The sequence below is a fragment of the Miscanthus floridulus genome, unplaced genomic scaffold, assembly GCF_019320115.1.
Source record: "Miscanthus floridulus cultivar M001 unplaced genomic scaffold, ASM1932011v1 fs_734_2_3, whole genome shotgun sequence".
In the NCBI taxonomy this organism is placed as follows: Eukaryota; Viridiplantae; Streptophyta; class Magnoliopsida; order Poales; family Poaceae; genus Miscanthus; species Miscanthus floridulus.
In genome coordinates this window covers 15,928-30,186 of record NW_027097181.1, presented here as the reverse complement: position 1 = coordinate 30,186, position 14,259 = coordinate 15,928, and the positions used below count along the sequence as shown (strand labels likewise).

The following is a 14,259-nucleotide window of genomic DNA, read 5'->3' as shown; positions in this document are numbered from 1 at the left end:
TTTAAGAAAAAAAGAGATTTGGTGGAGATGCTCTTATATATGTGAAAAATAAAAACATTCATACATTCCAATTCCATACGCCAGCTTCTAATAATGCGGATTAAAAACTAGTGTTCCCTAGAAATAACGTGAGCTAACGGTTAGTAAGTGAGAAGTGAGTGGAGATGAGCTTTTTTCGGCTTATATTTTGGTTTGGGTGGAGAGGAGCTTTGTGCGGCTGATTTTGAGTTGGCAAAACTAAGTATTTACCACAATTGCCACCGGTTGAAAACAAACTTTGCATGCCATTTGTGCGTTTCCTTCCCTTCGGGTTCTCCCGCAGCCGGAATTGCTAGGGCTTGCTGGCCGGCCGCCGCCCGGCGCCTCCGGTCAGGTCGCAGGGCGCCACCACGTACATCCACTCATCCGTTCCCTGACCGGAGCTCCTGGGAGAGGTGACGGCGAACCCGCTCCTCCGCTGCCGTAGAGATCGTCAGGCTCCGGCCGCCTCCGACGTTGCTGCTGCAGACGAGTCCGGCCGGCCAACCTCGGACCTCCACCCACTCCTTGCCGCAAAGCCGACGTACTTGAGCATCTCCTCTCCTCCTTGGTCTCCCAATCAGATCTGGAAAGGCGTTGCTCAGAGGTTACAACTTACAATCTCCTTGCTGCAATTTGGATGGGAAGAACTGTTGCATTAACTTGTTGCAGTTTTTGCCTTGAGAATTTCACGTGAGTTTCTTGAGCATTAAATAAATATACTGATATGACATAATATTGATGAATAGAGTTTCATGGGAGTAGAATGATTTTTATGGGAATGAAACTAGTCCACACTGTTTCCAACACAAATCCCCACTAAGACTGGCCTTAACAACTGCAGCTTAAAGACAAAACACAAGATTGATTACTAGTAGGTCTAGCTAAGCTGATGACGCTGATACTGCAACTGGAATTAATTCATCTGGCTATATGTTAGGAAGAATCATTTTTTTTTTCAGTAGCAAATCGTACAACAGGCCTAACTTGTTTAGTAATGGTATATCCTGCTATGTTCTGAATTTGCCAGCCATGTCCTTCTATGTTCTGAATTCTTTCCTTTCCCCTGAAATTTCCATGCACTGTCTGTTAGTTCAACTGTAAGCACACCCTGTTTATTGTTGTGTAGTCATGTACATTTCATTTTCTCATCTTCATGAATGCCGGAAGCCTGTTAGTGAGTTAGTAATATTGGCTGGTTGCAATGATAATTCTGTATAGATGGAAAAAGGGACAACAAAAAAAAGGAAAGCCACTGCAAAATTGGATGCCATTGCACATAGAGCGTGGATAGAGATAGTTTTGGAAGAGATCGCTAGCTACCCAGAACAGGCCATAAGGTTACACACAGAGCCTGTTGAAAGTTTGAAGAACAAACTGGCAGGGTCCTACCGTCGTGGCCAACATAGAAATAGGTGGGATGGATGCCCTCAGAGCTGAATACAGAGCATGAAAGACTTTGAAAATCCATCCCCCGAGGTTAGGGGGTGAGCCTAAAATTCGGACTATTGCTACAACTGAAGAGTGGTGGAATGGAAAGATTAAGGTATACACGAGTATATGTTTATTTTTTCTCAGTTGATGAGCATTAATTTTTACAAAAGGATTGACATTTGTCTTTTATTTAGAGGGTGGCCCCAGCTTGTAAGAAGTATAGGCATGCACCATTGGAATATGAAGATGGGTTAGATGTCATTTTTCATATGTCAACACTCAACATGCACCAACGAATCTGCGGAATTTGCATGAGTGCCAGGTGTGGATCGTATGGGCAGTCCGGGTCTGTTGACAATAATTCACCTATTGCAATACCCATTGGAGACAAGGGGGGAATGAGTTGCTCAAGGATATATCCAGCAAAGAAATCTGTCAAGAATCAAGCACCGATCGGCTTCGTCCTAAATCAATGTCCCGATGGCCTATCCACCATTAACAAAATTAATAAAAAACTTACAACTCTGGCTGCTATCTCAACCTCATTAGGCAAGTGGGTTAAAACCAGTGTCACTGATTTATACATCAAAGCCCCAGTAAAACATGTGTGGTAAGCACTTATGCGTGTTACCTAGAACATAACCGTCATCCCAATAGCTGAATATCTCCAATATCTACCGCAGCAACATGGATAGATACAACATTGAAATAGCTTGCTGCACTCACCATACATCTCAATTACCCTATCCCTATGTCCAATATAATGCCTAGACAAACCAAAATTACCCATTGCATCCCCTACTTGCTACCTAATATTACATTGACTTTTTTTAAACAGCATGGGAAATTAGCGGTACACTATCACCTAATTAAGTGCCATAGCGGATGAGCCAAGCTCCATAGACAATAGCCAGGACCCCTGCCTGCCAAGGCATGGCTTTGGTGCCGGGTCCTCCTCATTGATGCCATTGATCCCCTCATGCTCCTAGGCCAATGGAGGGAGCTATCAATTGATGCCATAGCCATGGGGCGACAGATGTGAGATCCAGAATGGGTCAAGTGAGGCTAGGAACCCAAGGCATGGAGTTGTCTTTTTAGTAATTTGAGTTAATACCATGGTGCTTTGTCGACATTGGTTTAGGGCTAGCGATAAAGAGCCCATAAATTGAAATACTACCCTATCGTTTTCTCTTGTATTGAGCCCATTGGCCATAAAAATTATGCAAACTAAATTATGTAGGACATTGAACAAGACCTGTTGTTTGATTTAAATTGAATGAATGGAGTTTTTTGGCATGTCAGTTTGGACACATGGTTGTATACTTTGAAATGACATTGGTTTGATCACTTGTTCTTTAAAGGAATTATGCAAGCTTAGAGCCTAGACTAGAAGTGCAATTTTCCTTGTGTTGGTTGATATTGCACCAATACTTTCACCGTCGTCAAGTCTAATGTAGTATAACAATGTAGCGCCATCCTAAGCTTCTCCAATTATTCTAGATAGTGGTCATGTTCCTCTACTATCCATTTATGAGTTTTGAAAAGAAAACTATTCGCAGCTTTGGTGTGAAATGTGCAAGAACTTACATGCTTATATATAATTCTTTATATGATAGGTCATGAAGCCTAGTGCTAATCAAAGTATTGACCCAAGAACACAAATGGCTTCTTCAAATGGTCTTGCTGTACCTAATGTATCTCAAAGTGATTCAAAGCTTGAGCTCTTTGGTTTTGACTCTCTAGTCAATATTTTGGGACTCAAGAGGTATGACCACTTGTTCTACTATTTTCACCACATTTACTAGATATTAGGTTGTTTTTGTTACCACTTTGTGTTTTCTTTTGTTAACCACTTGATATTTAAGGAAATGGCTAGAAACCTAAGGCTATTTATTTTACTCTACAAATGAAAAGGAACGTGCCATTTATCTAATTGATTATGAACAGTATGGCAGGAGAACAAGCTCAGGCAACATCTAGCCCTAGGGACAGTGAGGATGTTGAGATAGCCATTGGATTCCCTAAGGTTTTTTTGGTCCATATGCGGGCAAAACACTTAACTCTTCATAAACATAACTCTGTTGATAATTACATTTATTTTATTTGGTGTGTAGGAAACTGAGCCTAAACAAGACACCTTGATGGGTGTATTTATTCCATGTCTGCAGAACATCTTGGGAATAATATATTATATCCGTTTTACTTGGTATACTTCTACCATCATTTTTATTGTGTATGTGTTGCATTAGTTTCTAGATAGTTTTCCAGCTTAAGCACATCAGCTTTCATTACTGTATTCATATTTTCATATGTCATCAAGTATCATGTAAAATATAACTATCTGTTTTTGGGAAATATCCTTCGTGCTACATTTGCTATCTGTTTAGTCATTAGCAGCGATCTATTTTCATAGTTAACCAAAACCTTAGAATGGTAAGGTTGTAATCTTATAACCAAATCTAGATATAGTAAGTCAATAGTTTAAATTTTTAGTGTCAAGAAGTTTTAGCATTTTGAAATTTGTGCTTCATGGCATTGTCTATTTCTTATGGACAAACTAACAATATATTCCAATGTTCAAGAATTGACAATTTATTTCTATTTACCACAGGATTGTGGGTATGGGAGGCATATGGCAGTCACTTGTTTTAGTCGCATTTTGCGGTGCATGCACATTTTTAACTGGATTGTCATTAAGTGCAATTGCAACAAATGGAGCAATGAAGGTATGCTGAATATGGGTAGAGTTAGTGGTAGGTGAAGTTTCTCGAAGTATGTTACAATTCGCATTTGCAAATCAATGAGTTGTTCTATGTTTGTGAAATATGTGAGACGGTGAGGTTAAAACCTAAAAATCTAACAAATAGTAAAAATATTTAATCAAAATCTCAAAATTAGAAGAAAAAAAGTCTAAAAATTTACTAGAATTATTTGCCTTTCCATATCCTCTTTGTATTTTCTCTGTCACCCGCTTGTTTAAAAATAAATAAATTAGTTCACAATTTGTTGTATTTGAATGGATGGCCTAGAAATTTGAACACCTATAGAGTGAGATATATTTTCTTTTATTCTCAGGGCGGTGGCCCTTACTATCTAATTGGTCGTGCACTTGGTCCAGAAGTTGGGATTAGTATTGGGTTGTGCTTCTTCCTTGGAAATGCAGTTGCTGGAGCTATGTAAGTCCACGTGCTTATTTAATTTTCTCGTCATGCATGTGAATGTTAGAGAAATGATATGTGACCCTCTGGGCCTAAATCCCCCTAAATCATTATTCATAGTTAGGTGTATATCATTGAAAGGATACGTCACACCCGATTTTAAGGATAAAATGTGATACATAATCTTATGTGTGCCCAGAGATCAGTCTCACACATAAGCCGATAAATTATAGATAGTATCATCACAAGTGTTTATTACATAACGTATAATAAGACAGAGTCTTCACATAAATGTAGCGGAAGTATAAAGAAAAATCTCTCGCAGAGGCTCCATATCACAGGGACGTCAACTGGTTGACCACAAGTCTAGTAATCCTCGTAAAAGTCGTCATTACCATAGCCATCTGTTACCCATCCAGGATTTTTATCCAAATAATGAAAATAAATAAGCGTAAGTATGTGTCGTACTCAACAAGTGTAACATGTGGTTCATGAGGCTCAAAAGGCTTGACACAGGTTTAACAACATTCAGCTTTTAATTGTCACAATTTTAGCATAAGAGTAGCAACAAATTGTTTTAATCCCATAGTAAAACATATGATCAACGTAAACATGAATAATGAATAGCATAAACAAGTAATTAATAGTGATCATCTATTCCATAAGTGTTCTAAGGCCGCTCGTGACCGTGAGTATGGCTGATATACTAGTTTTACACTCTGCAGAGGTTGTACACTTTCACTGTGAGTCGTGATACCCATATGCCCAAGTTAATTATTCCCAAAACACTTCCAAGGTGAGCAGGTAGGGTTCACTATGAAGCCTTCAAAGGTTAGTCTAACAAGTTAGGGCCATTAGATTCACTCGATAAACAGACATAGGAACCCCCTGTCGAATGACACAATTCCATCACGGCTATACACATAAGAGTAGAGGTTGTCCTATACCTGATTCGTCAAGCCATTCTTACACCATAAAGGTAACCACTAACAAGCTAGAAAAGGTCCTCATACTGAGCTAAAGCCAGAGCCATGTGGCCCTCATAGCTGTACTATAAGTCATGGATGATCACTTATAGATAAGTCCTTAGAGAGAGAAATCTGAAGCATTTAGAAAGTAGCTAAATACCCTAGCCCCATGTTTCCAAGTTGCTAAAAAGTCATATTTTAATGTTTATTGCATATACCATTAGTCAAGTTACAATATCACAGTTTAATTGAGTACTAGCAAAGCTACCCAATGCATATCACATAGGAGACAAGGTATAAGTTCAATTCTATGAAATCTCTATCAAGGTGACACATGCAGTATGAATTAAATGTATTAAGGTTGATAGAAAACAAGGATAATCCTATGCTATACTTACCTTGAACAAAGTGTTCCTGATGATCCTACTCGTCAAATAGTACTCTTGATCACCCACGAATTGCTCACCGTCTTACTCGATAATCACAACAACATACAAGCATTCAAAAGCAATCATGCAAAACAAACAAAGGCTATAGATTAGAATAGTGCACCAATCAGCATAAAATCAAGATAAAAAGTTTATAAAACAAATCTACGTCTTGTCACGAACACACAGACGCAAATATCACAAAAATCAGAGCTAAAACGAAAAAGTTATGAATTAAACAAGATATCTTTTATTAAAATAATAGATTAAATCTAACCTTGAATTTTAAAAGTTGAAAACATGTCTAACAGTAGGATGAACATGTAGATTACTTAATTACGAATCTAACGCAACTTGAACGGATCAAATCCGAGTTAAAACAGAGAAGTTATGACCTAAAGAAAATAGTGGCAAAACTGTAAATAGACAAAAACGTATTTTGAATCTACTAGAAAGAAACAACGCTTTTAGAATAGAAAAACGTATTTTGGGAGTGCGCTATGGATTGTGGGTTAATTTGTAGAAAACAGAGGGTCTCTTTAACAAAATTGCAGGGACTCTTTAGCAAAATCCCCAGCCGAAGGGGTATAAGCCGATCTAAGGCGTCGGAACAAGGATGGATGGCTCAGATTAGAGGGGAAGGAAAGAGAGTTGCCGGCGGTGAGCTAAGACGGCAGCGCATGGCCGGAATAAGCAGGGGACCTAACCGACATTCGTCGTTCACGACGTTTCAGACATCATCGGTCAAAAAGAAAGCACGGGGAGCAAGAGGAAGACACGGCAAACTCACCAAGGTAGGTCACAATGGCGCGGATCGGATGGAGGGGGCGCGTGGCTTGGCGGGGCGGACGGCGATGAGCTAGGGTTGTAGCGCGCTTGCAAGCTCTAGGCAGAGGCGGCGGTGCGCTAGGGTTAGGCAGGGGAGGTGCGGTGTGGCTTAGGGCGGTATTTATGAGGGGTTCGGGCGTGGCGCACACGCTAAGGCGAGGAAACGGGGCGGAGATGGATTCCACGATGGCATCAGAGTCCGGCACGACGACGACTTGAGGTAGGGGACGGCGCCGATAGGTGGGCCCGACACGTCAGTCACAGAGAGAGAGAGAGAGGGACGCTACCGCGTGACTTGAACTTTGGCTGGGCCTGTGGGAACGGGCTGACGCCAAGGCGGGGAAGAGGGGAAAGGAGAGACGGTCGCTGGCTGGGCCAACAGGCCGAACTGGCTGACTGCGGAGGGAGCAGAGGCAGGCCGAGGGAGGGCGAGGGAAGGGAGCCGGCCCACACGAGAGAGAGGGTAGAAACAGTAGAGCAGGCCGGCGAAGGGGAGAGGAGTAGGCCTTCAGGCTAAATTGAAGAAGAAGATGATTTACCATTTTCCAATTCCTTTTCTATTTTCTTAAACACCATTTCAAATCCAATTTGATTTCAAATTTAAATTCTTTTACAAATTTCAATCAAACCAAAGCATCACAAGTAAAATATGCAGCAACATGTATGTAGACCTACATTTGATTTTATTTTTAACAAAGTTATTATTTTTCTAAATTTATTTGCTCACAAAATGCATAATTAAATCATTTTCACTTATTTTAAAATCATTCAAATTTTAGGGTGTTACATTTCTACCCCCTTAAAATGAATCTCGTCCCCAAGATTCAAACGATGCTTACTCAAAAAGTTGTGGGTATGTTTTCCTCAAATCCTCTTCCCTTTCCCAAGTAAACTCATCTTCTGTATACTGATTTCACTGAACATTACACATCCTTATAACTCGGCTCCTCGTAACCCTTTCTACTGTCTCCAAAATCTTTACCGAAAATTCCTCATAGGTGAGATCTTCCTTAACTGTAAGCTCCTCTAACGGTATCTACTCCTCTGGTACATGCAAACACTTCTTTAATTGAGACACATGTAACACATCATGTACACCTGATAATCTCTCAGGCAATTCCAACTGATAAGCTACTTCTCCATGTCTCTCTAAAATCTTGAAAGGCCCAATATTCCTTGGTGCTAACGTTCCTTTCATGTTAAACCTTCTCACACTTCTCATTGGTGATACTTTTAGGTAAACATAATCCCCTATTTCAAAAACCAATTCTCTTCTCCGATTGTCAGCATAACTCTTCTGTTAAGACTGTGCCACTCTCAAGTTATCTCTAATCATCCTTACTTGCTCTTTTGCATCTCTTAAAACATCCAGTCCGAACACTTGAGTTTCTTCTATTTGATTCCAAAACAATGGGGTTCTACACTTTCATCCATACAAAGCTTCGAAAGGTGCCATATTGAGACTCTTCTGATAACTGTTGTTATAGGAGAACTCTGCATAAGGCAAACTCTTGCCCTAACTTGTACCATACTTCAATGCACAAGCTCTCAACATGTCCTCTAAAATCTGATTAGTCCTCTCAGTTTGTCCATCTGTTTGAGGATGATATGCCATACTAAAATTTAACTTTGTTCTCAATGAACTATGTACTTGCTGCCAAAAAAGGGATGTAAATTGAGTACCCCGATCAGACACAATTTTCTTGGGAATTTCATGTAGACAAATTATCTTCTCCATATATAATTGGGCCAACTTCGGTCCATTATAAGTAGTCTTGACCGGTATAAAGTGAGCAACTTTAGTTAACCGATCCACTATCACCCATATTGAATTATAACCTCCCTGAGTGCGTGGTAACCCAATAATGAAATCCATACCAACTTCTTCCCACTTCCACTCAGGTATCTTCATTGGTTGTAATAATCCTACAGGTCTTTGATGTTCTGCTTTAACTCTCTGACATGTATCACATAAAGCAACATATTCAACCACATCCCTCTTAAGTCCATACCACCAATACTTCTCTTTCAGATCCAAATACATCTTGGTACTCCTGGATGTATAGAGTAAGCAGACTCATGTGCCTCACAAAGAATTGCATCTCGTATAGCCTTATTCTTAGGCACACATAGTCTTTTCCCAAACCAAAGAGTTCCATTATCATCCATATGGAAACCTGGTTCCTTACCAATCACTATGTTCTCTGCAAGTTCCATTATCATCCATATGTTCTCTGCAACCTCTTATCCTGTAACTGACCCTTGCATATCTCTAGCTCCAAGGTAGGCTCTATCACAAACTCTACTGCATTAGTGATGAAACCCAAGTTTAGTTGCTTAAGTTTAGCACACAACTCACTTGACATAGATGCCACTTGCACCTCATTGGCGTAACTCTTCCTGCTAAGAGCATCGACAACAACGTTCGCCTTTCCAGGATGATAGTGTACATCCAGATCATAATCCTTAATCAACTCCAACCATCGACGCTGTCTCATATTCAGATCTGTCTGAGTGAAAATATACTTCAGACTCTTGTGATCAGTATAGATATCACTCTTATGTTTGATAAGATAGTGCCTCCATATTTTCAGAGCATGAACCACTGCTGCTAACTCCAAATCATGAGTAGGATAGTTTAGCTCATGCTTTCTCAACTGTCGGGATGCATAGGCTACTACTCTTCCTTCTTGCATAAGAACACATCCGAGACCTTGACGAGATGCATCACAATAGATACAAAAGTTCTTGTTCAAATCTGGCAAGACCAATACTAGGGCTGTAGTAAATCTCTTCTTCAATTCCTCAAAGTTAGCCTGGCACTTCTTGGACCACACAAACTTAGCATTTTTCTCCAATAGAGTTGTCATAGGCTTGGCAAGTTTAGAAAACCCTTCTATGAACCTTCTGTAGTACCCAGCCAATCCTAAGAAACTTCGAATCTCTCCCACATCGGTTGGTGGTTTCCAATTCAACACATCTCTCACCTTGCTTGGATCTACTGCTATTCCACCATTAGAGACAACATGGCCTAGGAAAGAAACTTTCTTCAACAAAAACTCACACTTGCTTCACTTAGCATACAACTTGTGTTTCCTGAGCTTTTGCAAGACCAACCTTAAATGTTCAGCATGCTCTTCTTTCGTTTTGGAGAATAACAATATATCATCGATAAATACCACCACAAACTTATCCAAAAACTTGATGAACACCTTGTTCATCAAGTACATAAAGTATGCAGGTGCAATGGTCAAACCAAAGGACAAAACAGTGTACTCATACAAACCATACCTCATAGTAAATGCTATCTTGGGTATGTTAGTTGCACGAATCTTCAGCTGATGATAACTAGAACGAAGATCAATCTTAGAGAAAACACAAGCACCTCTCAACTGATCAAACAAGTCATCAATTCTAGGTAGCGGGTACTTGTTCTTGATGGTAACCTCATTTAGTGACCGATAATCAACACACATTCTCTGGGTACCATTCTTCTTGTCAACAAATATAACCGGTGCTCCCCAAGGTGACGAACTAGGACAAATGAAACCTTTCTCCTATAACTCCTTTATTTGCTTCTTAAGTTGCTCTAGTTCATTAACCCCCATTATATATGGACTCTTAGCTATAGGTGCAGTTCCAGGTAATAATTCAATAATAAACTCAATGTCACGGTCAGGTGGCATACCTGGCAAGTTATCGGGGAACACATCTGGAAACTCATCCACTACTGGGTCTTCCTTATTGATGCGATCATCAAGTTGGTTCACTGTGGCTGTCGACTGCTTCTGCACTACAACATCGACACTAATTCTATCCCTATTCGGTGCGGTCACAACAACTACCTTCTCCTTACACTGAATTCTTGCTTGTTGTTGCATCATCCAATCCATAGCCAGAATCTCATCAATACCAGATGTTATCAACACAATGAGGCTCACTTTGAACTCTACCCCTCTTAAGGATAGACTAGTTGGAAGATAATGATAAGAAGTTTGCATACTACCTCCTGGTGAGTTTACTAATATGGGATCTTTCATGACACATAAGGGTATGCTATGCGTCCTACAAATGCTTGTGATATGAAAGAATGCAAAGCTCTAGAATGAAAAAGAACAGCGGCAGAAGTGAAATTAAAATCAAACGTATAGAGCATGACTTCTGGTTCCACAAGCGCCGTCTCTGTAGACACATGATTCACTTTTTCTGTGTTGGGTGCTGGCTTCTGAGGCGTTCCCTTCTGATTATTGTGCTGACCCTGGGGTGTTAGCTGATTCTGCTTTCTAGGGCAATGGTTGGCATAATGCCCAACTTCTCCACAATGATAGCATATGTTGGGGGTGCTAGGGGCACTAGTCTTCATGGGAGTATTATTAGGTGCTTCCTGTTGTGGTGTCTACTGGCCACTGTACTGCTGGGGACGTTGATTGCCATTCTACTACTGGTACAGTGGACGCTGCTGGTTCTGATTATGCTTCCACTGATTAGGTGGTCCTTGGTACCTTTGCTGGAAGCCTTGTTGAGGGTTGGTGCACAGACGAGTATTGCTTCTAGAGGCCTATCCCTGAAGCCTCCTCTTCTTAGCCTCCATCACTTTGTGCTTATTGTCAATCACAATAGCGTGATTCACCAGCGTCTAGAAATTGGGGTATGCATTGGACATAAGCTAGAGTTGCAGAGCATCATACAAACCCTTGAGAAACAGTGTTGCTTATCAGCATCATCGGCCACCTCATTCAGAGCGTAACGTGACAACTAAGCAAATTTGTCACGATACTCAGCTATAGACATGGATCCCTATTTTAGAGCTCTGAATTCCTCCTACTTCAGCTCTATCAATCCTTCAGGTATGTGGTAGGATCTAAAATTCTCTCTAAATTCCTACTAGGTGATAGAAGGAGCATTAGTGGGACATCCATACTCAAATGCCTCCTACCAGTCTTGAGCTTCTCCCTGGAGTTGTCCTGACACGTACAACACCTTCTACTGGTCATCGCACTGTGCTATGTTGAGTTGCTTTTCCACTGCATGAAGCCAATCATCTGCTTCCAGTGGATCAGTGGCATGTGAAAACACTGGGGGTGGCCCTTCAAGAATTCATCATGCTTGTCACGCGGTGCCCCACCAATTGGTTGATTCTGCTAATTCTGCACTAGAGCATAAGCTATATCTGCACTACCAGAAGCTGCTCAATAGTAGGTGGCGGTGGTGGTGGTGGATGTGGTGGAACACCTCCACAACCTCGTCCTCTTCCTCTTCCAGACATCTGAAATCCAACACAAATATTCAAAATTTAGAGATTTCCATGTTATATACACTTACAGAGATATAGAATATATTCTTAAAATTTTCTAGATGAGTTCCAACATCGACAGCTCAGTAAAATAGTCACATCTCATGTTCTAGACATCCAAAAGAGGCATGATTTATATGGTTGAAAAGCTTAAGAAATTATCTACAACTTTTGTTCAGATCACATGCCCAGATTCTATCGTTAGGTTAATAAAAACTAGAACACAACTGAAACTTTTCTAGATTCTAGACTGCACAGAAACTTCAACTTGGAATAGCTATATCTCACAAACCAGATCAGATATAGGGGTGATCATTGCCCACTAACTCATAGCCAAAGTGTACCATCACTTGAGTAGTTGGATCCATGCCCTGAGGGTCCATCATTGCCCACTCCAATTCAGGGTGTTGGCGAGGGAGGAATCGATATTAGTCCTCCTTCATATCCTCAAAACAACGACCACAGAGACCCATGCAGGCTTCAGCGGCTGCATCTTCTATGCCATCTTCCATGGTGGCACAACGAGCATGATGCGAATAGCTTGCGTCCAACTGATATGCTTCCTTCTCTTCATCCCTAATGGAGATGCACGCCCTAGTCTTCCAATAAGTGTCCTCTAGAGGGTGCGTATGTTCTTCATAGACATACTCCACAGCTATGTCCCAATCAGCGTAGTAGGTCTGAAGAATCCCTATAAGTTGGTGGTGCGAAACAGAGGATTCACTTATACCAGATCTTTGTAGTCCATCCCATGGTAGGGGTAGGCTAATCTTCTTGAACGGCCTCCTCCTCCTCATCATCATTAGACAATACAACAACCTCCACTTCTTCAAGTTCTTCTTCTTCAGGCTCTTCCTAGAATGGCTCAGGTTTAGGTGCAGGTGTTGGCGAGTCAACTTCTTGCTCCTAGGGTTCCTCCTCCTCACATGGCTCCATGGACTCATACAAGCCACGATGCGGATAGTAGCCTTCGGTGCTGATGCGAGCGGTCTTATTGGCACGAGGCATCTACAGAATGAGATTTAGTTAGATTAGAAGCAATAATTTTCATAACAGAGTGAGGCAAAAGAAGCATAAAATTTAGCAAATAACAAGAGTGAGATGAGAAGCATGAAATGAGTGAAGCAAAAGAGGCTAGAACGACCATTGCTAACTAGGCTTGCATCCTAGAGATAACACGGCTCTGATACCAATCTGTCACACCCAATTTTAAGGATAAAATATGATGCATAATCTTATGTGCTCCCAGAGATCAGTCTCACACATAAGCCGACAAATTATAGATAGTATCATCACAAGTGTTTATTACATCATATATAATAAGACAGAGTCTTCACATAAATGTAGCGGAAGTATAAAGAAAAATCTCTCGCAGAAGCTCCATATCATAGGGACGTCAACTGGTTGACCACAAGTCTAGTAGTAATCCTCAGGAAAGTCGTCATTACCATAGCCATCTATTACCCATCCATGATTTTTATCCAAATAATGAAAATAAACAAGCATAAGTATGTGTCGTACTCAACAAGTGTAACATAGGGTTCATAAGGCTCAAAAGGCTTGACACAGGTTTAACAACATTCAACTTTTAATTGTCACAATTTTAGCATAAGAGTAGCAACAAGTTCTTTTAATCCCATAGTAAAACACATGATCAACGTAAACATGAATAATGAATAGCATAAACAAGTAATTAACAGTGATCACCTATTCCATAAGGGTTCCAAGGCTGCTCATGACCATGAGCACGACTGATATACTAGTTTTACACTCTGCAGAGGTTGTACACTTTCACTGTGAGTCATGATACCCATATGCCCAGATTAATTACTCCCAAAACACCTCCAAGGTGAGCAGGCAGGGTTCACTATGAAGTCTTTCAAAAGTTCATTTAACAAGTTAGGGCCATTAGATTCACTCGACAAATAGACATAGGAACCCCCCTATAGAATGGCACAATTCCATCATGACTATACACATAAGAGTAGAGGCTGTCCTATACCTGATTTGTTAAGTCATTCTTATGCCATAAAGGTAACCACTAACAAGCTAGAAAAGGTCCTCATACTGAGCTAAAGCCAAAGCCATGTATCCCTCATAGCTGTACTGTAAGTCCCGAATGATCACTTATA

At 40.7% G+C, this 14,259-nt stretch overlaps 1 protein-coding gene across 1 annotated transcript in view; it reads left to right on the top strand.

The window, feature by feature from the left end:
* Nucleotides 1–313: 313 nt before the first annotated feature.
* LOC136532870 (cation-chloride cotransporter 2-like) overlaps nt 314–14,259 on the top strand; it is a gene marked incomplete at its 3' end in the record, with an annotated part of 29,577 nt that continues 15,631 nt past the window's right edge. The window contains exons 1-6 of the mRNA XM_066525450.1: nt 314–711; nt 3,069–3,217; nt 3,400–3,478; nt 3,567–3,658; nt 4,064–4,178; nt 4,528–4,628. Of these exons, the coding sequence (XP_066381547.1) occupies nt 3,072–3,217; nt 3,400–3,478; nt 3,567–3,658; nt 4,064–4,178; nt 4,528–4,628 (533 nt within the window). The remainder of the gene's footprint in view (nt 712–3,068; nt 3,218–3,399; nt 3,479–3,566; nt 3,659–4,063; nt 4,179–4,527; nt 4,629–14,259) is intronic.